The 27,742-nt window shown below is 33.3% G+C and overlaps 1 protein-coding gene across 1 annotated transcript; it reads left to right on the top strand.

Annotated features, from left to right (window-relative positions):
• The first annotated feature begins 527 nt into the window (after window positions 1-527).
• Window positions 528-25,883, top strand: LOC144853583 (insulin gene enhancer protein isl-1-like). Its single transcript, XM_078711297.1, has 6 exons — window positions 528-789; window positions 1,050-1,257; window positions 4,746-5,005; window positions 10,920-11,206; window positions 17,290-17,472; window positions 23,616-25,883. Exons 1-6 carry the CDS (start codon window positions 738-740, stop codon window positions 23,745-23,747), a joined length of 1,122 nt encoding a protein of 373 aa, XP_078567423.1. The 5' UTR covers window positions 528-737; the 3' UTR covers window positions 23,748-25,883.
• Window positions 25,884-27,742: the final 1,859 nt, after the last annotated feature.

Raw genomic sequence — 27,742 nt, 5'->3', positions numbered from 1 at the left:
ATTGATATAAAAGTAATTGTTAAACTAATTTTTCGTATACAAAAATAATTACCGTCGGTTTTGTGTTTTGTTCTAACCATGCATAAATGACAATTTTATTTTCATTGTGAAACATGTTAACTAAATCAAATATCATTTGTATTTACTAGAATAATAACTGTAAGTCAAAATGAAGCCGATAGTATTACGTGTACATCATGTGAAAATTATTAAATATTTCGCTCGTTAATATTCTTGTTATTTTGCGTTGATAAATGTTTCTAAACTCATCTATGAAGATTTAACATCGAAACGAGAAAACATGAAATTGATTACCCTGGCGTGTCTCGTCTCTTGACAGTGGTGTGGTCGCAGTCAGTAGATTGGAACACTCGAAATACAAACGTTCCGTATACCGCCCTCAATCGGCACGACAATCGGTAAGTAAGTCACTGCACGAGAAGCAGTAACACAACAGCTGACCAATCAACGACGACTGTGCATTGGAGCGATGAATTTGAGATGGGGCTTCCCGTGCGTGTAAATTCATCAACACAAATTTCTAACCACTCAATCGGTTGGATGAATGGATGAATACACCACGATATTTTTTACTCTGAGAGCCAGGCTCTAGGAACTACCCATAAAACTCATGTTGCTAACGCTCTCAAACCGTGCGTAACTTTAGCTACAAATTCTGCATATTTTTTTTTACACGACGCGAACCCCCTTTTTCGATTTTTCTTCACTTTTTAAAAATGACGCTTGACGACGGGCAAGTTACTATCAAGGCCAGCCAAGTTAATAAAGGTATTTAGTTGATTCAAATTGATAGATGTCCGTGCTATTTAGTGTAACTAATTAATTTAATTCTTTCCTTTACAGTTGTACACATAAGTTTGCCAATTATGTGATATATTGTCGCAATTAAACCGTCTTTGTTACAAGCATATAAAACGATTGCTTGAATGTATAAGAGCTCATCTAAATCAATTGATGGTTAAGTTATAACAACTTTAAGATTTGTATGGAATATTATGGATAACATGAGTTTTTCTTTCATTTATCAGAGTCGACGGGAGTAGGAGCAAATAGAAGAATATCAATGTGTGTTGGATGCGGGGGCCAGATATACGATCAGTATATATTACGCGTAGCCCCGGATCTAGAGTGGCATGGCCGGTGTTTGAAGTGTGCCGACTGTGATATCTACCTGGATGAAACATGTACCTGTTTTGTACGGGACGGAAAACCATATTGTAAAAAAGACTACCTCAGGTACGTACATATATTTATTTTAGTTACTGTACTCAACAATACGCCACGAGTATTAACTAATACTAATAGCCGAATGCACTGTATATTTTTATTATGTTATTGTAACAATATTTATATGTTTACATAAGCATAATAAGCTTACAAAATTATAAAAAGAATGATTGACTTGGTCAATATATAAGGTTATTGGAAATTTACGCTATGCAATACAAACGATAATTTTTAATCGAAATGAGGTTTTTTTTATACAGAAATGCAAATGTATTCTACTATTGTAAACTAACTATTGTCATGTATAACCATGTACTATTTTACTAGGGGCCGAGTATTGTGTGACATTGTTTTATATTTTTGCAAACGGTTTTTATTTGTGTTATTATTTTATTATCAAGTTATCGAACGGTCTGTGGAATTATAGCACCATGTATAGCGTATACGAATTTAGCATTCTTAGCGTTAAATACGGACTTAAGTATGCGAGCTTAACCTTAGTCACATCATGCTCTATCATAGGCCTACACCTTAGTTAACAGTATACATATTATAGGCCCATTTTAACTAATCACTTTATAACATGCGACTGGCCTGCATATTGTTATACCATAATAATCGGGATTTAATTGTGTATTAGAGGACTAAAATCTATCCAGCGTTTTGCACGAATTTTACACGACACGAGTCAATACTAAATTAGTTTCCTGGCCGTTCTGGACGGCTTTAGATGGTGTATCTAAGCATAGAGTTATATTTATTTATATTATTGTAAGCCTATTAGTATTATCTATACGTTTATATGCTTATAACCGTTGTTAGTTGTTAGAGAGCTTACCGATACTGTAATTATTTAAATAAACATATATAATAATTGTATGTGTATCATACAAGCTCTATTCAATATGTAAATAGAGTGGATGTATAAATACACTGATATTAATAATGAACACTATAGCGGTAGAGTCATGCCTACGCACATCGTGCTCTAAACAAGTACAACCACTCTACCATGAAACTGAATCAGACAGACTGCTTTTGTAAATTTCGCTTTCACACTTTTTCTAAACGACTTCTGTACAAAGGTGCAACCCTGGATCTAGTATTACTGTTCGATCCAATATGTGCCGCGCGGACACAGGACACAGGCTGCTAGCTTGGGTCTGAATTAAAACAGAGCGGTCTAAAGGCCTATTCACACTTAAAACATGTGCGGTAATCATAAGTAAGCGTGACACTGGACATTTCCAGTTAGGCTCATGTAAACCCTGCATTAATTATCATCAGCATTTGCGCTGAGCGCAGTCGGTTGGTTTGTATGACGTGATCAAGTGAACGTACGCCGCAACTGAATCACGCACATTTTTACCTTAATAACCAGATATGTCACCATTGTTAGTTGTATCGTTTGAAGTATCTTTATGTACATAACTTCACAATGTTATCATTTCCACAAACAAACATAACAGTAATTTAACATATGTCGTTTTGTTGTATAGAAACTCCATCTCTACGATACAGTACATTAGGTCGGCGATTAGTATATCTTCTACACACGTTAATGTCTAATATTAACTATTTACCCGCTATCTTAGTCATTATTATATCTCAATACTCATAACTTTACACAAACGGAAGCGACGAAGCATGGAATATAAAATTTAACACATGTCAAAATTACTAATTTACGACACAGTTATTAAACATACATATACTGTAAACACAACTAGGGCCGTTCACACCTAATGCACGTATTAATCTATAGTAACCAACGTATTATAATTGCCTAAACCCCTCTATCTGAGCTCATCGAAAGTTTCGGTGACATCTGTAATTTTACAAAAATTCTGACTCGGACAATGAAATTAATTGTTAGGCTAAGCTAAAAATGTAACGTAATAAAGAGTCAAAATCGCAGTGGCTATAATACACGCATCACGGAGCAAAGCAATACAGTGTATGTTTTCTCAGGCACGAACGATTGATTTTGTTCATCGGCCTACGATTGTACGCCGGGCGTCAACCCTACGCCAGTCAAGTGCAAATAAACGGCGGTTAGATTCTACTGAATATTAGCGTGCACCGTTAGTAAGAAACAAAGCCCTGTCCTACGAGACGGTGTTAAGTCGGCGTGAGAACGATACACCCTTACGTTAGCAATTGACATTGTACCCATGGAATTTTTTGCCAGAGAAAAATTGAGAACCGTTTATGCATAAACTTGACGGCCCGGGGGCAACATGTGTAATTTCGCGGAAACTTTTACCACGGTGTAGAATGTGTGAAGTTACAACGTGGAAGTAAAAACTTCTATTTTACAACAGAAATTCGTTACTTTACCTCTGAAGTGAAATATAGCAGAAGGAATCTCAAGTTTTTCCCTGTCAACGTACGTAATAGCACCTGGGCTAGCGCGTGGTCCACGCAATGTAGGCCTATCGGAATTCTTGCTGAGAAATTCTGTAATGACAAAGTCCTATTTCAGATAAGAAAAGGAACAGAATTGTCTACTAATGTTCCTATTACCAGGGAAGAGCTATTCCCTGCTATTACACTTACAGTATATCTTAATACTTTATTATCGAATAATAATTATTCAGAGGCTAATATGAATATTTTGGAATAAAAAAAAAATGTTGATAATTAAACTAGTTTTCATACATAAAAATATTGGTGTTCATAATAATTATTACATTTATGTCGCTAAAATATAATGGTATCAATGAATTAACATCCATGTTCACTGTATTTTAAATTCATCTCAATGTGATATAGGCCTAATATTTAATAAGATCACCTCTTGGATAAATATAATATTGGTATTTTAAAATTGCATTAGTAATTTCATATTATCCAAAATTATAAATTTTAAAATGTTACAATTATCGACAGGTTACAGCAGTTGATTCATTACGCGCTATGGGCGTATATAAATCTTATATTTCAGATGCTGAAGTTTAATAAGTATATTTATGTTAATGTCTACCAGGATTGATTGAAATGTGTGTGTTCTCCAAAAATTAATTATAGGTCACCATAGGTCATAGGTCATCCACTGAATAACCCTTCCGAACATAATGTATGTTTCCTCTTTTCTTGGAGTTATTAATTTGAAATGAAACAGTGGTGATATAGGCCTATTCAAAATTGGTTTCTTACAATAAATTAGCAAACGATATAATAATAATAATATAATAAATAATAATTTATTGGAAAACTTCACTTTTACAACAGTGGCACACTTTGATGATAAAGGTGCGTCTAAATAATAACTTAAAATGAAACAAAATAAATAGATAGGTCTACTATAATGTGGTATTCAGCCGCGTGCGAACAACCTCTAATCGTTTATGTGTAATAATCAGTGGTGTTTAAACAATTTTGTACACTGATTTCCTACAAGTCGTTAATTTCAATCATTTAAAATTGTCATTTTCATGGATAAATACATCTTTATTTTTCTCACGATTCATTAACTACATTCTTTCTCTCCTCAGGTTATTTGGTACAAAGTGTGCCAAGTGTAATCTCGGTTTCAGTAAAAATGACTTTGTTATGAGAGCCCGAAATAAGATTTACCATATTGACTGTTTTCGTTGCGTCGCGTGTACGCGTCAACTAATACCAGGTGACGAGTTTGCACTTCGGGAAGACGGTTTGTTTTGTAAGGAGGACCATGACGTTCTAGAGAAAACAGTAATTGATGATGATACAATGATCAGCAGTCCAACGAATAGTGATCGAAGTTGTGTTAATTGTAAGTATACACATTAATTATTAATCAATATGTTATAATCAATATCAATCAATAGTGATGGTTGCATGGTTTAGTCACTGATTTTTTCAGGGTTTGTGTTACTAACTTTCCACGATCAGAGTTTGAAACTAAAACGTTAAGTTTTTGCAGGAATCAGGAAATTATGATACAGTACGTCTTAAGTACGAATAATGTCAATCTGTGTGCACGAATATCGTCTTAAGTACGACTTTCGTCAATCATTAAGCACGAATATCGTCTTAAGTACGAATTTCGTCTAAACTACGAATATCGTCAAACTTATAGTTACAATTTTGCCAATCTTAAGCACGCATATCGTCAAACTGTTATTATTATTATTATAGCAAAATAATAGTTTCTCATATTAAGTGTCATGTCGATCTTTAAACGTCTTAACTTTCAACGATTCCAGATTATTTCAATAATGTACACGATGATATCTCTAGGCTGTTAAATGTAAATAATTTATAGCAATACTTTGCAATATTCATAAGATAATTCATTTACCCATACGGACAGTGAGTAGTGCAACGCTTCTGTGTTTCTCCAATATGTTTTGTTTGCATTATAGTATTAACGAATTACGTTTTATTTACGCTAGAAAAACGTTTGTTGAACGTAACGTATATAACGGACCTTTTAAATGAATTAATAATGGTAATATTACCTACAAAACATTCGTTTAACACATAAAGAATTAGGTAATTGTTTAAATCGTGCTGAAAAAAATGTTTTGATTTATTGAAAGAGTAAAACATATCTCGTAGGCCTCCGATGCCTCTCGTGTATACCTCGTACGTAACTAATGTTATAAACGTCCATGTCATTATTATTATTTATTTTATCATTAAATAATATTACTATTATGCCTATATCGTATAGCTCTCGTTAATCATGATATGGAATTCGTTAGTTGGATTTTATAACCGTTTTTACTGATAATATTAAGGGTTATTTCTCGAGTGGAAATTGTCGAAATTAATCGTTGTTTGCGGGAACTATCCGCGTATTTAAAGCCTTAATCTTTACTGACAACTTTCAATCAGTGTTTCTTAATTCGGTGTGAACCATGTCTTAAATGCGTCTATGGCCTGCTACACGGTCACACAGGCTTAGCGCGTACCGTCGTCAAGGTAACATAAAAAACGATCTGTTCGCAAATTAACGAAACCTAGAGCACTTGATTAAACAAGGGCTAATGACATTTTCTGCGGGCATGATCCGTATTTATTGCTAAGATTTTCCGAATCGGTTCGCTTCATCTGTTGTTTAATTTGAGTTATTTTGTTATCACAAGGTTTAAATACTAACTAGGGTATTTCCTCTTTTCTTCAAGCGAACTACAACTTTATGTGTGCTGCAAATGAACAGTTTAAAGGTCGTTTTAGTCGCCTTTTTCCTTGCCATTCAGCGTATAGAATTCAAGATTGTCTCGCTCTATCGATTAAGAGCTTATACATGAATAATTATACAAATTCCTACAAATACAAAATAGGAACACTTCTTTACTACACACCCAATTTTAAATCTTTTTGCTACTTAGTAATTATAAATAAAAACGAAATATATTTTATTTGGATTGTTAACGTGTTCAATTCGTAGGCCTTCAGTATAAACCAGAAAGAAACAGGTGATCGGTTATCAACATCGGCTAATTGCCGCGCCAAGCACTGCCGCATTTTCTAAATTATTCCCCCGAATACACGGGCCTACATTTAAATCGTAAATCACGAAATGTTGCATTTCAAAACAGTGTTGTGCGTTCTCGAATGAGACATCGAGAGCTATCGACAAGTTGTCACGTGATATAAAGTATTATCATATTTATAGTTATTCATGTTTTCGTGGTGACGTCATCAGGGAGGTACCGTAGTAATTAAATTTACCTTCTGCGCGCTTTTCATTGGTTGAAAGTGGCCGTTGGTATAGCATACGGTACGGTTCGAAAACTATTCTACTGTAGGCCCTACCATGTAAACAAACTGAAAAGTAGAGGAAAAGCGGTCCGTGTTATTCAAGTAGAGAAAAACAACATCAAGGCCTAATCATCCAAAACATGGAAAATTAAAAATAGCCCATTTTTTAAAAAGTGTGTGGGATAGACTGTAAACAATGGCTGTGTATTAACTTGCTATAAATTATGGTTAAGGTAGGCCTATGCTTGTATTGTTGTTAGATCACCTGTAACGAGACAGGAACTCAAAGTTTCATACAGTATCAATCATTGTATATACTAGACCTAGATTTTTTTGTTACTGTTAATACAATTAAGTTGTGTAGGCCTACTTTGGGGAAGCTACTATTCATTCCATGCCTTATATTTCTATGATAGGCCTAAATATATACAAATACAATAACATATATACCAACAGTAAAAACATCATAGAAATGGGAACATAAATATGCATTGTACAAACATAACGATAAATGTTACAGACGCGAGGCAACATGTTTATACCATTTTGGACTCACAATAATATCAAATGATGGTAAACACCCAATTTGAAAAAAAAAATAGAAAAACAGAAATGATGAGTTTACTAATTTATAATCTCTCATTTATTATTATCTTGTGAATTAGTAAAGCTATGATTAGATCAAATCAACATACGGGTCCGCAGGGTAAGCTGAGGCTGAATTTTCATTCATACGTTTTATACAAAACGGTGACGTGCGCACGGGCATGCGCATGAGGATGCAACATGGGGACAAAGGTCTAAAATGATATCACGAAAACTGTAATAATCTCACATTAAATTACCAAAAAATTGGCAATAAATAATCAAATCGTAGAAGTTATTTACAATCTACATCAAATGTTTTTCAGATAATTATCTTTAGAAGATTCGTGTTTCAGAAATTTAATCAGACAAAAACCGGCGGATCGTCTGTTTTTTTTCAGCGCGTTTTATAATCAGATGAGTAATTCTAAAAGGACCTGCTATATTTAAAACATGTAGAGATTTTAACCTTAAAACGTATCTATCCTATAATGCAATTTTACCTATGGAACGTCAAAGGTGAATAAAAGTATAAGAATAATCAGTAATAATAGTAATAATGTTTTAAGAAGAAACGCATGTTAATTATATCTTCAGCATAATCATTGTCATCAGTGAAGTCATCGCGTGACTGTATCATCGTCATCATTATCATAAATCGCTATCATTATCTATCAGATCATTTCTTTTATGGAAGAAGAAACATATGATCAAGATAAAAAGTCTAATAATAATATAGGTCAAACAATAATCATTTTATGAAGTTTTTAAAGCAACGTATAATTAGAAATTCAAGAGACTCGTTACATGTTGTGATGCGTAGGCAAGCGTGTAATCGCTTGTTCTTTCTCACATTCCATCACGTAACAGTGCGAACACGACGGATAAACGATAATATTAAAATCTTAGCGAATACTTTCATTAAACGTTCCCAATATAAGTATACACAAAGGTTTACCCAATAAGTGTACCATGGAGATATTTATACCTTCATGAGTGTACGGTATAAATGGATAGATTCCGTGAATTAGGAACGCGTTATTTTGTCGAATGTGTCTTTTATTTTCATTAATTAATTTATTTATTTATTTCAATTAATAATTAGGCCTACAAATAATTAGGTAGACATAAGCAACAGTTACAATAACAATTAATATAATAATTAATAATTATCATATTTTAGTAGACGATGTAAAGTCATTTTATATAAATAAAACTCCTCCTTTGTGAAATCCATATTCAGAGGACATCCCTGTTTAAGAGGACACTTTCCGAGAAACGAACCAGGAGAAATATTATATTGTTTGCATTGAGCTAACCCCTAATTCAGGGGACACATTTATTTGCTAGGCCCAAAAGTGTCCTCTTAATATCGGTTTACTGTAAATAAATAAATAAATAAAAAATAAATACAGATAAATGAATGGAAATGAAATGTTAAGGATGTAAATCTAGCGAAAGAAGAATGATTGTATAAGTTGTACTGTGTAGCATAATCGATGTTCTGTATTCATACGACATTGGTATTATGTAAATTTAATCAAATATTTGATAAAACTGCTATATTATTATTAAAAGAACCGAATTCCATTGGTATTGTATACAAATAATTTGACCTGTGTCTCATCGTATATTCTAAATAACTTATATATATTGTTGTAGGCCTACTGTACACGTTTATGGGGGACACACCGATACACGTTTCGCCCATAATATTGTTTTAAGGATGGTAAGGGGAGCTCATGAAATTTCGGTTTTTTATATTCTGAAAGCGCGACATCCGAAAACATTTCTTAGAGTAGTTGCTCAGTGATAGAAGAGTTACCGCATGATTTAGCTGAATTGAATTACCGTACTACCCCCTTCCCCTCAATTTTACAAGAATGTTCAATTTACAAATAGCAAATTCATCAGTCCCCATAGCCTACTGTGTTTTTTAGTATGTTTAATTTCATTACAATGATTTAGTCACACTTCTGCAGGCTACCATACTACGTTTGTCGGTATTTTTGTAGTTGTGTAATTATTCTCGCGTCTTATTTGTACCTATCGTTTGCTTGATTGAGGCGGACAGTCGATTTGTAGGCGAACGTTGCGGATCGATCGTCGAATAGTAGCCTACGGCTAGGCAGTGATGATACTGCTTGTTCGTGTTGTCACGAATTTACCATCTAGCTTTGAATATTGTTGCTTTTAGATGAGGCTCAATACCGCCATTCACGTCACGTGACTAAGACAACGTATAGTAAACAACATAAAGTGCTAATTGCCGCTGCGTACTGTGATTGCGTTACGCAAATATCTTATCGTAACGCTATGCGTCACGTCACCTAACGCATCTGGTTTTCTAGAATATGCGCCCAACTCGATAAATAGTATACAGTATGTGAAAAAGCTGGTAGGGCTGGTGAAGGCAGCCTACGTAGTTAAAGCATCGCTTTAGCATTCAAATTTGACATTGCGCGTATGACGTAAACACAAATAAATTAGTGTCAATCCGATACTGTTTTTAAAACCTTTTCCTTCCATTTTGAGCCATCAAAATTCACCATGATTCTACACTGTAATAGTGTTAGCTGATCTAGGCCTACTATTTAATTCAGAATCTCAGAACGTTCGGTAGCGTCGTAATACGTTAAACTCGAAAGAATTTAACGACAGCACACGTCACCCTTTGTTTCTTGCGCGAACCCATAACATCGGTAATTCCACGGTTCGTTTTTTATAGTGTTTATCCTTTTACTATTCGTAATCAGAGGCACGATAAATCATGGCGTCGTAGATTATGTTGACCTAGTGACCAGGTTATTTAATTGATATTGATTAAAAAACAAAATGTACCTCATTCTTATAATAATCGACATTTGTATCATAAACTACTTGATCGTCCTTTTCAAATGGAAATACAGTAGGCCAAAGTAACAGCCTATTTTAAATAATTAAATTTCCTGCTTTTGAGAATAGTACAGGTCTCCTCACCACAAGAACTCGCACTGCTCGCGTACGCGTGCAAAACATGACGTAGTAACTGTCACATAAAAATTGATACGACTCAATGTTAATTAATAAACATATCAATCTTGTGAATCAGTCAAATTACAACAACATATGGCAGTTAATACGATACGGACGATGATACCCTTTTCCAGTTTTCGAACACATTAAAAACGGCCATGTTTGTGAATTATTGGCGCTCGTTTATAGGCCTATGTTTGTGAAATTCTCGTTTGTGACTTTATTCATTGATATAATACAATATTATAAATGCTCTTTATTAATTTTTAATAAATGTATATAATAGAAGAAGCTAAAATCATTGCATGCTGATATAACTGTATGTATGGAATACTACTGCATACAAATGATACTAAATATCTATCATATCTTTTCAGCAACGCGGAACAGTCGGTCAGGTACTCAAAATCGTTCTCCAGGACGAAGTCACAAGTCAGAAGGCAAAACTACTAGGGTACGAACTGTCCTAAACGAAAAACAACTCCACACTCTACGGACGTGCTATGCAGCAAACCCACGACCAGATGCACTTATGAAAGAACAGTTAGTAGAAATGACGGCGCTAAGTCCACGAGTTATTCGGGTCTGGTTCCAGAACAAACGATGCAAAGACAAAAAACGAATAACTTTGGTTCAAAATTTACAAGACCAACAAAACAAACAGGTAAGAATAATTATGTATTTAATTGTTTTGGAACCGTTTTGAATTTAATGATTTCTGCTATAATTCATATGGCTTAGGCCTATAACTAATATGATGCAGTATACATCAAGGAAGATATAGATTAATTATGTAATCCCACTCTTCTATTGTATTAATGATGTATTGTTGAAGCCCATTGGCAAATGATTCCGTGCCGAACGAATAGTTAAATCGGCACGAATTGTTTTCTATCGTGCAAAATTTTGCCGACAAAAAAAAATCACTCGATAGAATATCTTTGCTTATTTAAGCAGACTATCTTCAAGATTTAGTTTGTCAGTCATCTACCCAAGAAACATCAAATAAAACCAAATTCGATTGTATCAACCGCGTTCACAAACATGAGGTGTGAATTTTGGGTCTTTATCCGCTTACACGCCCGGGCTGTTTTAAGTCCCCTATTGCCACAGCCGAGGTGGCAAAACAACCAACAACTGACTGATTCCCTCGGCTAGAAGCGCGGCCTAAGCCCGATAAATTAACAAGCTTCTCGCCTAGCTAATTCAATCAAATACGTTGATGAAGAGAGAAAGACAGTTTGTTTTGTTGTGGATGAGCACAAATGGGATTTGATTAGAGCGCGCCCGGCTATTATTGTAACAAGTTGTCGAGTCAAGTGCACGGCCATTTTACAAAATTAGCGCGTCATTCATGAGACAATGTCCTTTATTTGCACTATTATAATCTGCTTAAGGTACAGTATCGTCTGCCCACAGATATATTGCAGACGACATTACCAAACGATTAGTTAATATATTTTAGGAGATTTTACGAACTTAATCGAAACCTTACCATTGTTTGAAGGTTTGCAAGTTCTTTTCAGAACTAATATACGTGGTGTACCGCAAACTTTATATCAACCTTACTATTGTTATCATTAGATCACAGGCAACAAAATTAGCATTGCTATTCTGAGGCAATTATTGGCCACCGATATTGTTCCCTTTTAAGTCTCGTACTTGCACTATTCGTAACCTGCTACGATTAATATAAACTTATTAGTTTTCATTACCTTTTAACAATATTTATGAAAATATTTTGGCTTTTTTATATTCAGTAATATACCGGGTACAACGAATAATTCATAATGGCTTCATATTAGTAGATCGATGCGTTGATGATATAATACAAAATTCGTGTGTAATTTATAGAATTAATACCGGTAGGCTTTTTTTCATAATAAATTTAATATGTTCTAGAAGCCCAATTAGCTTATCAGTTGAACCAATTTACCTAATAAATACAAGTACTTTGAATATAGTTAACCGTACGTACGTTGCCATTTTTGGTTTTGGTTCCATGTCGTATACACTACTTAGCGCGCTGCAATCATGACGTCTAAACGCCTAACCTAAACACTAGTATTTCTGTTCCTCAAGTTTGGTTCCCACAATGACGCAACGCAAGGACGTAAACGCAACGCAAGTGAATTGACCGATCGCAAGCGAAAGTCCAATAAATCCCTCGCTTGTAATTGATCAAATCCCTTACGTTGCGTTACGTCCTTGCGTTGCGTCTCTAGTGAGAACCAAGCATAATTGGACGCAACGCAACGACGTATAGGCGCAACGCAAGTGAATTGACCAATCGCAAGCGACAGTTCGAATGATCCATCGCGTCGTGATTGGTCAAATTACTGTCGTGCGCTTACGTTTTTAATGTAGGTCTACCCATTTCGGGGTAAAGCCCGATTCCTCTTAAAAGCTAATTAGGCAAAAGAAACTAGTAAGATCATGTCATTTTGAACCAGAACGGAACTGAACTGCTGAGAAAAACATGCACTTGGCTTACGTTATGTTGTTATCAGCTATAGCTAGACAGTTTGGTATTATAAGACGGCTATTAATTGTTTATTTAAACATAATGGTTGCGGGTGGTAGACGTTGAAACACTCAACAGGAGACATGTCAAACGAGCCATGCTTTACTCAATCCCAAAACACTCATCATTCTGTATACACCTTACGGATGACAGAAAAACGCAACATTGACAAGTTTAACATTTACAATCGAGTCAGTTCGTATGCCCTTTAAATGCAATAGACTCATTTCAACGCGTCGAAACATACGTACACACCAATAGGCTACGCGTAACAGCATTACAGCCAATCAAACACGCTACTTTATGATTTGATTTCAACGAAATGAATTGACATGATGTTCTGTATATGACGAAGACGCCGATAAGGAGTTATTTTAACAATTACGAATAATATTATGTATTATTTTAACACTTGTACTTTCATTTCATATCAACTATTGTTATTTAAAATTGTAGTCTTATTTCCTATGTCCAGTATACAATCTTATATCATGCATAAATAATCAATGAAAATATATCTAATTCTGTGATTGAACTAACACTCTGGCGCTTATGGCGTTTACGATATTTTAAAATGTAGGCCTAGGTCTCAAATTCTGATAACGTAAAAAAGACTTATAAACATAGCCTACAATAACAAAGAATACCAATATAAATTCCAACCATATAAACTGACTCTTTAAATTCTATTTATGTTACCGATAAACAGTATGCTTCGAAAAGGGCGCAAACAGAAACTTCGAAATAAATAAATCTACCTTAATTCTAATTTTTAATTACGTGTTGTAATCAATGAATGAATCGGTTTAGTTGTTCGTTGTGTTGTTGGCAGGTTATTCACTCAATTGTTTCCATTCTTAAATAAGCGTACGTTTATTTTGTTTACACACATGTTCGTCTGTTCAAATGATGTATCTCGCTGTACAATATCTGCATGCCCATTTTATTAACCGTATTTTTCGAGGACATTTTCGTTACAATGAGAGATGGGGAAAGAAACGTGGTAAATAACCTAATAATAAGCAGCGACTTTGATCTGACTCAAATCTACTCAAAAACTATGACAATAACAAATTGCTTTCTCTGTTCCGAATTTCTGTGACATGTGTCGTCTGAATCGCGTTTGATGACACTTTTGGCGCGAAGCAGTTTGAGTAATTTGTGTTAAATATATCCAAGGGACGTTTTGGCTTCGGCCACGAAGGCAATTTTAATCGGTTTTAGCATCCTGCAATAGGCTTGGAAATCGTTAATCAGAGAATTAATCCATTACTCTGCTCTGTTGTTGGATTTTTACAAATGGCAACGAAACATGGAAGAGGCAGTTTGCCAAAGTCGTCTGAATAAAATGAATTACCCGAGTATTCTTATTTGTATCTTTAATTCGGGTAGTAAACATACGAACGTGAACAAAACACGAGAGGAATTGTGAAGCGAACAGTGATTGAATAAAACGCGAAGAATCTGTCACATAAAATACGGTCGAAAATTGAATGCAGACTTGATCTACAAATGCTAATAGACCGCAATTTGCGCGCGCGTTCTAATGTTGATAAAAAATTATACGATTTTTTACGCGCGTATTCAAAAGTTGATAAAAACGGTATACTTTATATATGCGCGTATTCAAATATGTACGCGCATGTTTAAAAAATGTTGATAATGGTACACTTACCGTACGGTAATGTACGCGCGTATCCAAATGTTATGATGGTAAGCTACCGGAATTGTACGCGCGTGTTCGAATATTGATATTACGCCTTTGTACGCACACGTCGATACTGTGTCTTTTTGGTAAACAGATGAAAATTTCAGTTCGCATACAGGAAACTGTATATAATACGATCACGAGTGCAAACAAATAGGTGAATCGCAACAAGATACAAGCGATCGATACCAGTGCCTTTAGGCCAGGCCACATTATTAATTTATCCTCATCATATTTAATGAGGAAATGAAGGGGAACTTGAAACATTACCGCTCATATCAAATAAAAAATTCGTTTAAAGCTCATGACCGTGTAACAGTGTGGGCCAATACTACAGGCCTAGGTATAAGATACAGTAAGGTCTATACACTTTACTAACACAGTGCAATTGCATTGCAAACAAGCTATCTTGTATATAATACAGTAGCATGTTTTTTTGCAAATTAAATCTTTAAGGAAATCCTTATTTTTATATTTCATAAACAAGAATTTAAAACAATAATGAACATATTATATAACTCATAATATTGAAAGCGTTTTACGGTGTTTGGTCATTGCTGTATCTTTTTCCAATCAAAATACTCGGGTTACCAAGACATTTCGTTTATCGAAAAATTTTAATTTGTCATACATGGCATATATTTAAGCAACTGTTCGAAAGAAAATTAACTGCTTGTCTATCAAATATAGCGAATGCAAACAAGGTTCGGCGGATTATTTATTCAACTGTCAGCCAATATAACGCTGTAAGCGCTACCGATTTGGATCATTATTCTGCCGTTAATCCTCAACGCGTTACAAAATTAATATGTTCACGCGTTTCACGAAAATAAAACGCTCGTGTAACGCTTCAAGTAATAATGCTTATATGCAAAAGCCTAAGCCATTTTTATTGATTTTTAATCACAAAATACTATTTGTAATATTGTATTATTTAATATTTCGTTGACCTGGTTATTTAAACAATGTTTGAATTAATTTTGATTGTAATGTTAATCAAATATTCATAATAACCCGTTTCGTGGGAGGTACAATGTTATTTTAAGCAATGGTTATTAAATGATATTGGCATATTATTGTGACTTTATTAGTAGTCCTTCACCAGTGTAACGATTTTAATTTATATTAACCGTTTAAGTATCATTGGCGGGCGACATTTTAATGCGCTTTCACACGACACAAAGACAGATATACATTTATGTGTACTAAATGTTTTAGGTTATTTTTGTCAGCTCAATGTTATTATTATTAGATGTATGAAAGACCCTCTTGATGAGGTGCGATTGAGGTACATTTTAAAAACGCGATTAACACTCTAGGCGACGCAATATCAGTATTGTCGACATCATTTTACAACCGTTGATTGTGACAATTATTAATAATTATTCGAAGAAAAAAACGTAACTCAATTTTAAGTAGAGTTTAACGCGATGCAAACGTAATATGACGGAAACAAATGAACGATAAAACTGCAATAATAACCATTATTTTCCACCTTCAAAAATAATCATGAGTTTATTTTGTTCGACAAGATCATTGCTACTCGAATCAATTCTTGTTTTTGTCCATAGTAATCTAGGATAGTTTACATCTAAGGATAGAATTAATAAGGTAATATCAGTAGCGATAGACGACGTATCAATAGACGAGGTATCAAAACGTAATAATAGCCATTTCTGTAGATTGTATAGTTGTCTTTGTTTAGTATAGAACTAATTTGCGTTGTTTTGTTGGAGCATAGTAGATTATGCTTATATATTTCGAAATTAAAGAGTTACAACAATAGAACACAATAAAGGATGTCACCTTAAGAATCCAGCTACTGGGAGTTTATTAATAACTTTAGCGCGCGATACTCCATTGTTCTTTTGATTTCTTTTTATCTGACAGAATAATTAGTTTTAGTTTAAATGATACAATTGAAATAGTCTTACAATACCGTACAATATCGATGAATGTGTTTTAGGTAAATTTAAAGTGCATCGTATAGACAAATGTGTTGTTAAAAGAACAAAGTCACAAAATCGTTTTATTACAAACAATGAAAATGACAGGACCTTATATGCCTAATATTATTATTGTTTAATAAATTATTATATGAAAATATTGAAATGATTAAATTAACATAACCCAACATTAATTTGCGCGTCTAACTGTTGATGGTAGGCCTAATTTTTGGTACGCGCTCGTGTCAACTATTGCTATGTGCTGACACAAACGACGAATTATAATAATAATTTTGATTGATTGGCAGTTTATTACTCATAATCATTGACTTATTATTCTATCAATTGTTCATATTCATAAACAACATTATGTGCGGTTCGTGCATATAAAATTGGAACTCATCATAACCAATTGCACTCTTACCGGCGGCAGTTGGAATAGGGAGGTAGTGAGAAGGGACAACTCATGCATAATGGTACTGACAATAGTTATATATACTTTGGCGGTGTCCATAATGCATTCGCACACTCTATATTATTAACGTTATTTTTACGTTTTTGTTTTTTAGGACGTAAATAGGAGAATGCAGAATTTTAACGGTGTACCAATGGTAGCGTCAAGTCCTGTGCGGCATGACACGCAGCTTCAAGGTAACCAGGTCGAAGTTCAAAGCTACCAACCGCCATGGAAGGCACTCACCGATTTTACCATGAATAACGACCTGGACCAACAACCCCCGTTTCAACAATTGGTAAGAGGCTTCACTTTACTATGACAGAATGTTGACGCGCGCGTATATCAATATTTGAACGCGCGCGTGTACCAATATTTGAACGCGCGCCTCTTCCTTTCTCCACATCCTAACATATATTTATGAAGGGAGTACCAACAAAAGTATTAATGATGATTAATGCGTTAATTCTAGAAAGCTAAGGAGTTTTATATATCATCCGGGTTTTTTTTAAATGTCAAAATTCTACGGTACGTGAATAAATTATTTTAGGTAAAGCTAAACAAAAGTATCAATGACGTAATGCGTTAATTCTAGAAAGCTAAGGATTTTTTTAAAACATACGGGTTTTTAAAAAATGTCCAGATTCTATACGTACGTGAATAAATTATTTTAGGTAAAGCTATTGGGTATAATTAATGGATGGAAGTATAATGCGTAGTGTTTTATCGTAGTATTGAGGGATTTTAACAACAAGATCCGGGTTTATAACTTATTACAAAAGGACAGGCACATCATGAAAATACAGTTGTTTTTTTATAACGGTTTATCATCAAGTATTAGCCGGTTGTGTTCAACAATAGTGAACTATGTCTCAATGGCTTACTATCTTAAATGTGATGTGTGATATTTTATGTAGGCCCTGCCGTTCTATCGTACATTGTAATTGTAATATATCGTTGGTCCAACAATACAGTCTATTACTGGTATGATTCCTTATTATTTTACAACATGAAGAATATCTCACACCGATATCCTTGTTAGAATATAATTCGTTGAATTTTAAATCTGTAAACCCTAGTGAGTGAAGTATACAAATCAAATCCGTATATCTGATGAGTTATTGCTGATTTGATTTGATAAGTATAAAGAAATATGATATTGAATGACAACAATTATTAGTTATTGATATTGATTCGATAGACTTTGTTCCCCAGACGTTACCGCTACCGATTTACAATTGTTCTTCCTGACGTTTATTATTATTATTATTTATGAGAATAAATTAGTTGATGATATTTCAAACATTTTAAGTAAATCTCTGTCTACACTATCAAAATGTATGTGAACAAATGTGATGTGCCCATACATGGACATGATGATGTCATATTACTACCATATTTGGACATATCACTACCATATTTGGGTACATCACATAAAGTTTGATAGTGTAGACAGAGCATTAGGCTCATCTTGCTACTAAATAGAAATAGTTAGAATTACAAAACAAAAATAATTACAGTGATTCTCTCATGTGATAATATAATAATCACAACGAAATATCTCAAAATATTCTCATATTAATAATAATCATTCTGAAAGGCATTTAGAATTTATCGCTATTACCGATTTTATCAACCTTATATTAATTTACATGGCGATTACAAGTCCAATAGTGTTCACGTAATTATCCGTGTAATAAAAATGCATATAAAATAAAGACACAATAGCTATCGACTAAAGTCACAATCGGGCGAAGATATTTCGAACAAATTACAAAATAATCTGTGTGACAATGAAATCTCTTATAATATGAATTGGAAAACGTGAATGCTAACGCTTTAACGAGATAGTCTAAAAACCCAGAGAGAAAAACAGTAATTTACTATTTTTTCATAATACGGCGACTTGAACAGTGGCAGTATTTCTCTCTTATAGCCTCGGGCAGGTTATTTTTTGCCAATAATCGACAACAGCAACATACTCTTAATGTATTCACAAGTTTGTGATTATAAAACAACGAAATGGAATAGAAGGAGTGATAAAACAATCAACCCATTTACTTTAAACGTTTTATACAGTGCATGAATTAGCGTAAATACATTATACGAGGAATTACATAATAATACTCAGATATATTTCGATTGGTTATTATTGACGGGATATTAAAAACAATAATGGTCTGGATTGTAACATCATTATCACAACATACATTGTACGATAACTTTTAATACCTAACAAATATTTAAATATATATATATATATATACTGTAAGGCCTACTATTCAATGTCATTTCATAACGACAGATAATTTTAAACTAAACATTCTAATATACCCTCTCAGATTATGCAAATTTGTAAAAAAATGAAGATACATTTTATTGCAGTTTATTACTGCTAATTTGCATATTGAAGATGAGTATTAAATGAAATAATTGTTATTCAATTTAATTTGTATAAATTGGAATAATTTGCATATTAATTATTATTATTTGGTACAATACACGAAACTATTCAATTTAGAATGAAATTCTATTTTGTTCTAACAACAAATAATTTGCATATTAAAATGCAATGTAATTTGCATATTAAAATGCAATGTAATTTGCATATTAAAATGTGTGTATCGTGTTCAAAACGCTGTATTCAATTGTCAGATGAAGCATTCGTAGAGATATACGACGACATTTCGTTGACGTTTATTTATAATCTGAGGTCGAACTGATTTACATAACAGCTCTTTAAATGAATCTCACTTATGAATAAAGACGTTTCTAGATTCTTTTTATACAATGATGATTATGAGAAAACCTTGATTTAATTTGTGTTCGGTTTTTTAAAGTCGACGTTTTTTATTGTTTGGTTTGGCTTGTTGTTTGTACACGTATTAATGTTGATATCAAGCTGATATTTAAAACAATAAATTAATAATTTACGTCGTTTGTTCTGATATTAAATCACGTTCTTAAAACATTAAACGCGTTAGGATTTAGTAAAGGCCCAAATCCTGTAATACTAATTGTTTTTCATTCGCCTCAAAATCATATTACATTTATCAAAAAGAAAACAAAAAATTACAAATAAGGTTGTGTTTACAACACACGCTTCGTACTTTTTTAAAGCATAATTAAAAATAAAGCAGTTCTTTGTTGACGTGATTAGAAATTGTAAACGTGCTTGTAACGAGTGCTAAACGCAATGTTCCAGATATCCATTGTTATCGCGTCGTAGTTTTGTTGTCGCTAATAGCAAGGACAATAGGTTAAATTATATTATACAATATTTTATTGTTAATTCAGTCACACTATTAGAAATATTTATTAATATGAGTCTGCGATATTTCTTTAAAATGATTGTTAAATGTTATTATGATATTATTAATAATATTCTTGAACTCGTATTATTCGATAAATTATTATTTTTTCAGAAATCAATGTGTAGCCTTATTATTTATTATCGGTAATAAAATATGTAACGTCAACATAGATAACGCAATCAAATATGAGATACAATATTATTTTAATAGGAACATATAAATTCGTAATATTATGAAGATTTTTGTTGTTGTATTTACGAATGCGAATGTATACGATATGTCCCTGCTATTTAAAGTACTTTCATAGATATACCTATGTACCAGTAATGTAATTCAACATTACGGTAAATTACTGGCGTCCAGATTGCCAGTAATTTACCGGTTTTTTTGCAAGAATTTTTTTAACAGTGTAGGTGTATGGTTATAATACTGTACTTTAGATATTCATAGTAAAATGAATTTAATATTAATTTATTCCAACGTTGGATATTACGGTTAACCTTATCATAATCCCAATAACACCGTCTTTCGATTAATTAAGACAGAGAGCATAGCTGATTTAGATTAAGAATTCCTACATAAACACAGCTCAAACAACAGATTTTAAGAGATAATAATAATAATAATTATTCCATCTTCCATAAGATTTATCGCAAATAGCGTGCGCGACGCATTATGGGAAGGGTTTTGGAGCAAACGTCACGACGCGTACGTACCTGATTTGTTGTTTGTACGTACGCGTCGTGACGTTTTCTCCCAAACCCTTCCCATCATGCATTGTGCAATGACATTCTTCGTGAATACAAGCTTTTTGTGATAAACCTTATAGAGTATACAAACGAGTAAATTTTGAAATAAGGAACATCAAACCACTAACATCATTACACCGGAATATAACACATAATAAACATGTTGCAATTATGTAACAATAACATTAATATAAATGTTGGTGGCGATGATACATCACTAATCCGATTTACTTGATCCAACGTTAATCCGGTGTTATATTACTTACTTGATAATTTACCGTAACATTAATCCGTCGGATTATATTTCATATTATTCGGTGAATTTCTAAAGGTGAAAACACCCTTAAATAAATACTCATTCATTTTTATACGTAACTCGTTAATATTCATATAAAAATTAGAAACAATCGCATAACCGTTGAATGACCGGTCATAATAAAAACGGATTTGTTTCTGGTGTTAAAATATATTAGTTCGTATCGGCACATCTTTTGTTAAGTAATTGCTTGACAAATGTAAATATATCTGGGATTTATTTGGTATTTAACCTGACTTCATTAGTCTATATTATAACGCGTACTGAATGAAACACCAGAATATCGAAAACAAGTATATTTGTAATTTTCGCACATTGATGTTTTTGTAAAGCTAAACTTCGATCATAACGCCATTCTCAATCCAATCGGAAACCAACAGACGTTATTTATCCCGGGAGAATGCGCATCGGTCGCTGTCGTATTATTCGTAAAACAAGACGCTGTGAAGTCTTTACACCCAGCCTAGCTCAAGTCGATATCGCCCGGCCTGGTTTCAATGTCCACGCCGCGAAATTTATCACTTGTGCGGTCGATGATGACAAATCGATATCAAACATGGCCTTTGACAGAGCAAACGGTAAAATCTTACCGATCGTCTGGTTTTAAATCTCTCTTTAATTATCTGCTAATATATGCACAGATTATTGACATTTTCCGCGTTGTTTTTCCCAAACGCATGTTTTTTATTATTGATTGTGATTTGGTTGATATTGAAACAATACGCACTGATTGATTAGGATGTGATTGGACGCGGATGGGAGGAGGGACACACACACGTCACACACACACAGATAACGAACTGTCGTCAACAAAACAGTTAAATTAACTATACGGTAACGGTAATTAATTGACGACTCAATGGTCACAAACACTGTTATAAAGACCCAACACGTGACTATTTCCACATCGTAAAACATAAACAATTTGATATGAAATTGATTCCATAAATACTGAGATATCAAAAGCGTTGATTATCAATATGACGAATACCAACGAATAACAATTGATTAACAAGATAATATGCCTACTTCAATCAAAGTTATCAAAATCCTATTATAATCAATACATAAAAGTAAAGCAAAACATTTTAAATATAATAGTTGCTTTAGTTTGATCTGGGAAGAGTGAATTCAAATTGATATTTAGCCCTGACGTATAGTCTACTGTGTCGAACTCTTCGTGTGTCGTATGGCCGATTCCCAGGGCCCTTGTCATAACAGAGAGGACTACCCTACGCCTACTAAAAGATAATTCAAATTCATAGATCTTCTTGCCTTTTTTCTTATTTATTTGTATCTCACTTATGAGCCTTATTGTGTCAAATACTGACAAGTAAAACACATTTCTTTTATGTGTATGGACAAATAAAGATTACTATGTCTATGATAGGAAACGTTTTTGATTTCTCATCATGTTCTTTGTTTCAATAAGTGACCGTTCTTCGTGGAAGAAGACGCGTGGAATTAGTTTCAGGCATCGTTATTTATTACGGTGTTCAGTGTAAATAATTACCACGATAAAATGTATGATTTGATACTGTAGAGTGGATGTAATAGAACGCTAGTTAAATTGTATCGTTCTAAAACGAAGATGTACTCAATTCCAATTGTAATATATCGCGTGTCCACCTTAATATCTTCCCGTGTATCGATTGCAAATCGGGAGTAAATACGCTCCTCATTGCAACACATGTTCGTTGTAGACTATACATGATGCTGCATAATCAAGCGCGGCCAGTAGGCCATGCAGTAGGACATGTTTGATCAGATCTAATATAAATTATGTTTTAGGCCTGACCAAATACTTGATATCTGCTTCAAATAGATCTGGCTATTTAAATGATGTTATTTTATACGTTGACTTATTTATCGATTTATCCTATTACAACGAATGCAAATAAAAATGCAGCAACGGTATGACCGTTTAACGGTTGGGTCGCCTATGATGGTTCTGATCTTAAAGTGGGTCTATGTTACGTTTTCGTTTTGGTTTCTCGTTTATTTTATTTTAATTAATCAATCAAAGGTGTATACTAATGAATGTTCATCATTGTTCTTTCAGGTTAATTTTTCTGAGAATATGAAAGCCGACGGTAGCGAAGGGCCTTTGAGTTTACCGCCCACACCCGACTCAACCGACAGGCTAACTCACGGGGGAAGTCAACTAGACCAGTTGTCTGTTGGAAGCGATTGATAGATATCGTCTGCTAAAAAACTATGGTCACGTGATTTAATCTGACACAAATCGAACAATTTGACCAACGCTGAACAAATTTTGCAAAAAAACAAACATAGATTTATAATTCGAAGAAAAGAAAAAAACATTTTTATGCGATATTTTGTGTTTTGTTGTCGCCGTCTGTGGATTATATATTATGATTAGGAGATGATCTCAACATTTTGTGATTTAATAAAAAAAGAACACATGTGAACTCAGTGAACACATTGAACACAAATGAACACATTAATTGAACACGTGTGAACAGTTCAAAACTGCAGTGTTTGCAACGTGGAATTTGTTACTTCAGGATCATGCGCAATGTACTTATTATTTCCTTCAGTGAAGACTTTTGAATACAAAACAATTGTTTTGACAAAGAGATTTTCAATATCAACAATAAGCCTCACAGGTGTATTAAACTCGCCTACCAAACTTAACTAATGAAGAACGTAATGAGCCAGTAAAGATTCACCATACTTAAGATGAGACACTCTGGGGCGAGGCTGCTGCTATCCTCAACGTCTCTGGGGCGAGGCTGCTATCCTCAACGTCTCTGGGGCGAGGCTGCTATCCTTAACGTCTCTGAGGCGAGGCTGCAGCTATCTTCAACGTCTCTGGGGCGAGGCTGCTATCCTCAACGCAATATATCTTCAGCATTAACAATGTATTATTGTTTGTAAAAAAATATTTGTTATATTATTTATCATTATTTGTATTATGTAACACTGAGATATATTATTATGTAAGAAGTAAACCCATTTATTTAATATGTAGTGCTGGATCAGCATAAAGTATATTTGGACTACGGTACTGTAACGTTGTTAGATAGGCCAAATGGTAGTATTTAGCGATAATACCAAGTTTGTATCTAAACTGTGCCGTAATACTTTTTTTCAATATTTCCATTCATAGTCATACTAAAATAATGTGTTTTTTAAAGAATGTGTGATTGACATATTATTTTTTTTATTAAAAACCTTTCTAATTCGTAATTTCTGTTCCCTCTTCTTGGTGCAATTTAATACTGAGTGACATGTTTTAGTTAGCAGACAAAAGAAGAGTACTGACCGGCCATTGGAACAAACTTTTATACGAAATATTGTAAATTATTATGCGAAAATAAAAATCATATCAAAATATTTTATTTGTTTATTTAAATTGCTATTTTTATGATTTGTTACATAAACATGAAAAACGAATCACTAGTGTTGAGTATGTGTTTAAACGAATTACTGTTTGTGAAAAACTATCAGAACATTTGAAGATCAAAATTCGTTGATTCTCGTTTTTGGAGAAATGCAATATTTAGTTTAGTTAATTATTTAAGCTCTCGGATGTTGTTATCTGTGTTTGTGTATACAATGCTATGTGTATCATCCCACCATTGTGAGAATTGTAAATAGTTTCTTTGAGATGTCTCACACAATCAGCGCTGAAGGTCGAAAAATATCAAGCCTGAAACAAAGGCCTAAATCAGGTCTAAACCCACAGTTCGCAGGAAATGTGTTTGTGTATTTAGGCCTACCATTAATTTTGTTGTGCAATTTACTGAAATTCTTTTAACTATTGAGTTCTACTGTTGATAAAAAATATCCCGACTTAGGGGGTACTGTTATTACTGGTGTTTATCCCGACTTAGGGGGTACTGTTATCAGTGGTGTTTACTTTTTTTACATGTTTATTAAAAAAGTTAGAATAGTTTATACTCCTGATACATATGTCCGAATCAAAGGTTTCACTGGGGCTAAATTATATTAATTGGATAATATGTTACAAAAACCTTAATGTTTTACATTCAGTTACCTAATTTTATTATTTTTTAGACTCTTATTCCTGTTGTACGTTACACTTTTGGACTATTCTTTACTTTGTTGTTAAACATCGAACGTATTCATTAACATGATGTAAACATAGATATAAGTTTAAACGCAAAAATATATGTGACCTAGTCTTTTTTTTGTGGGATAATTTACAAAAATGACAGTTTACAAAAAAAAAAGGTTGTAATTATTTCAGTGTATAAAACTTTGGTATACCTACCACCTATTTATTATTGAGAAATACATAAAGATGTTTCGAAATTATGTTGTTGACCGAATCGAAGAGAATAAAAAAGACAAAATATATATTACATGTTTTTTGTTTTGATTAATGTGCTCCTTTTTATTTAAATACAAGATACTGCCACCAACGAATTAAATAAATATTTCTTTAATAAAAGCTTGATTCATGATAAGCATGGAGGTATAAACCTCCATGATGTAAGCGTGCATAGTTTCAACGGCAAAACAGAAACCGGTAATACATATATTGGTACAAGTTGAAGAAGGTGACATTTTCCCCAACTGAAACTCGCGATCAGAATGTTTGGTCACGACGCATGCGCGCGCACATAATCCATTCATTCAATCTTTTATTTCGGAATCTCTGGTCCATAGAAAGTAAAATTACATATAAATAAATTAAAAATAAACAAGACTGTTTCTACTGCTCATCTCAGAATGGCATTCCACCTGGAGAGCATCTTTGACTTATAAGACGTTGTCTATAATCGTTGAGACTAAAACATTTTCACTTTAATTGATAATAATAAATTCACAACTCTTCCCATTTATTATTATACATAATTTCTTCAAGTTGGTTTTATTTATTTATTTTATTTCTAAAAACACAATAAGCCAACAGCTGTTGCAACAATACTAAAAAATGTCTTCAAGGTTTTTTTTTCTAGTGTTTACTTAAATATTTTCCATAACTTTTGATTTCATAGAATGCTGTTGTTTTTACAAATTAACAAACATTTTACTTACGGTACACATCACATTTGAATCTGTCTATCCATCCAATACTTCCCTTAAAAATTAAAACATAATTTTTTATTTATTTATTTAACAACATATTTATACAGGATAATACACAATCAAGTAGAAATAAACTTGTTTTGCATTGTGGTCCTGTCGACAAAAACGGATACAAATTTAAATCTTATACAATTACAATTAATAATAAAAGCAACAAAAAATAATAATACTCTTTAGTAACAATGTGTAAACGGTAAAAAGTGGTTGATATCAACGAACAACCGAAGATAATAGTCCTACTACATAACAACCTAAGTAGTCCTATAACAGTCAGATCGAAACAAAGTTTGGTTGAATTAGGCTTTGTTTTGTAATAATCTTGCCAAGATGGACATTTTTATTATTCGAAAAGCCAAAATGATCAGACAAATAACTCTACCTCCCCGTATGTTGGTGGAATTGTGACATGAACCGATACAAGGCCTAAGCCCTATCTTATTCAATGTAATACAAGGCTCAGTTTACTCTAGCTTAAGCCTATCAAAATAATTTGATGCTTTAGTAAAATATAACCATTCAACTGGTATTTGCCCTGTTCATCCTGTTTGTGTTTTACTTAATATAGGCACCAAGACCAAATCAACGTCTGATTTAATAGAAGCCATGTATCTCGGATAAAACGTATCGTAATCACTTAGGCCTAAATACGTAGGCCTAGGGGATGCGCCTGTATCTTGTCTAGTATTGTTTTGTTTCATACAAATTGACATTGATAAGAATAAGGCTTATATTGCGGAAATAGCGAGGTCTGCACAGTACAACAAGTTAACGTATATATTAACAATAAAAACACGCGCAAATTATTAACATATCGAAGGTAAAGAAAATATAGATTGTATTACTATTATTGGTATACTGTATCTTATAATATATATCATTATGTTAATTTTATAAAAGACAAAACAATTGTTTCGAAAAGTTGCAGGCGAAGGGTTCTACGAAAAGGTAATTCGACGGTAGCTAACGCGAACTGCGAAATGACATCTTACTTAGCTCATGTAGGGCTTAGCTAAAACATTGTTTTCGTTTACGATTTGCCATTCTATTCTGTGACAGGATTAAGGAGAACTGAATACTCTGCCCATGGGCACCTAATTAAATCAATAC

This window comes from Antedon bifida, chromosome 10 (genome assembly GCF_963402885.1).
Source record: "Antedon bifida chromosome 10, ecAntBifi1.1, whole genome shotgun sequence".
Taxonomy (NCBI): Eukaryota; Metazoa; Echinodermata; class Crinoidea; order Comatulida; family Antedonidae; genus Antedon; species Antedon bifida.
This window is presented reverse-complemented; position numbering and strand designations above follow the sequence as displayed.

Excerpts from the sequence above, each read along its gene's own strand:
- LOC144853583 (XM_078711297.1), top strand. The coding sequence starts at position 738 with ATGACGCTTGACGACGGGCAAGTTACTATCAAGGCCAGCCAAGTTAAT. Across the intron at positions 1,258-4,745 it reads TGTAAAAAAGACTACCTCAG|GTTATTTGGTACAAAGTGTG; the intron begins GTACGTACATAT and ends TTCTCTCCTCAG. Across the intron at positions 11,207-17,289 it reads AAGACCAACAAAACAAACAG|GACGTAAATAGGAGAATGCA; the intron begins GTAAGAATAATT and ends TTTGTTTTTTAG.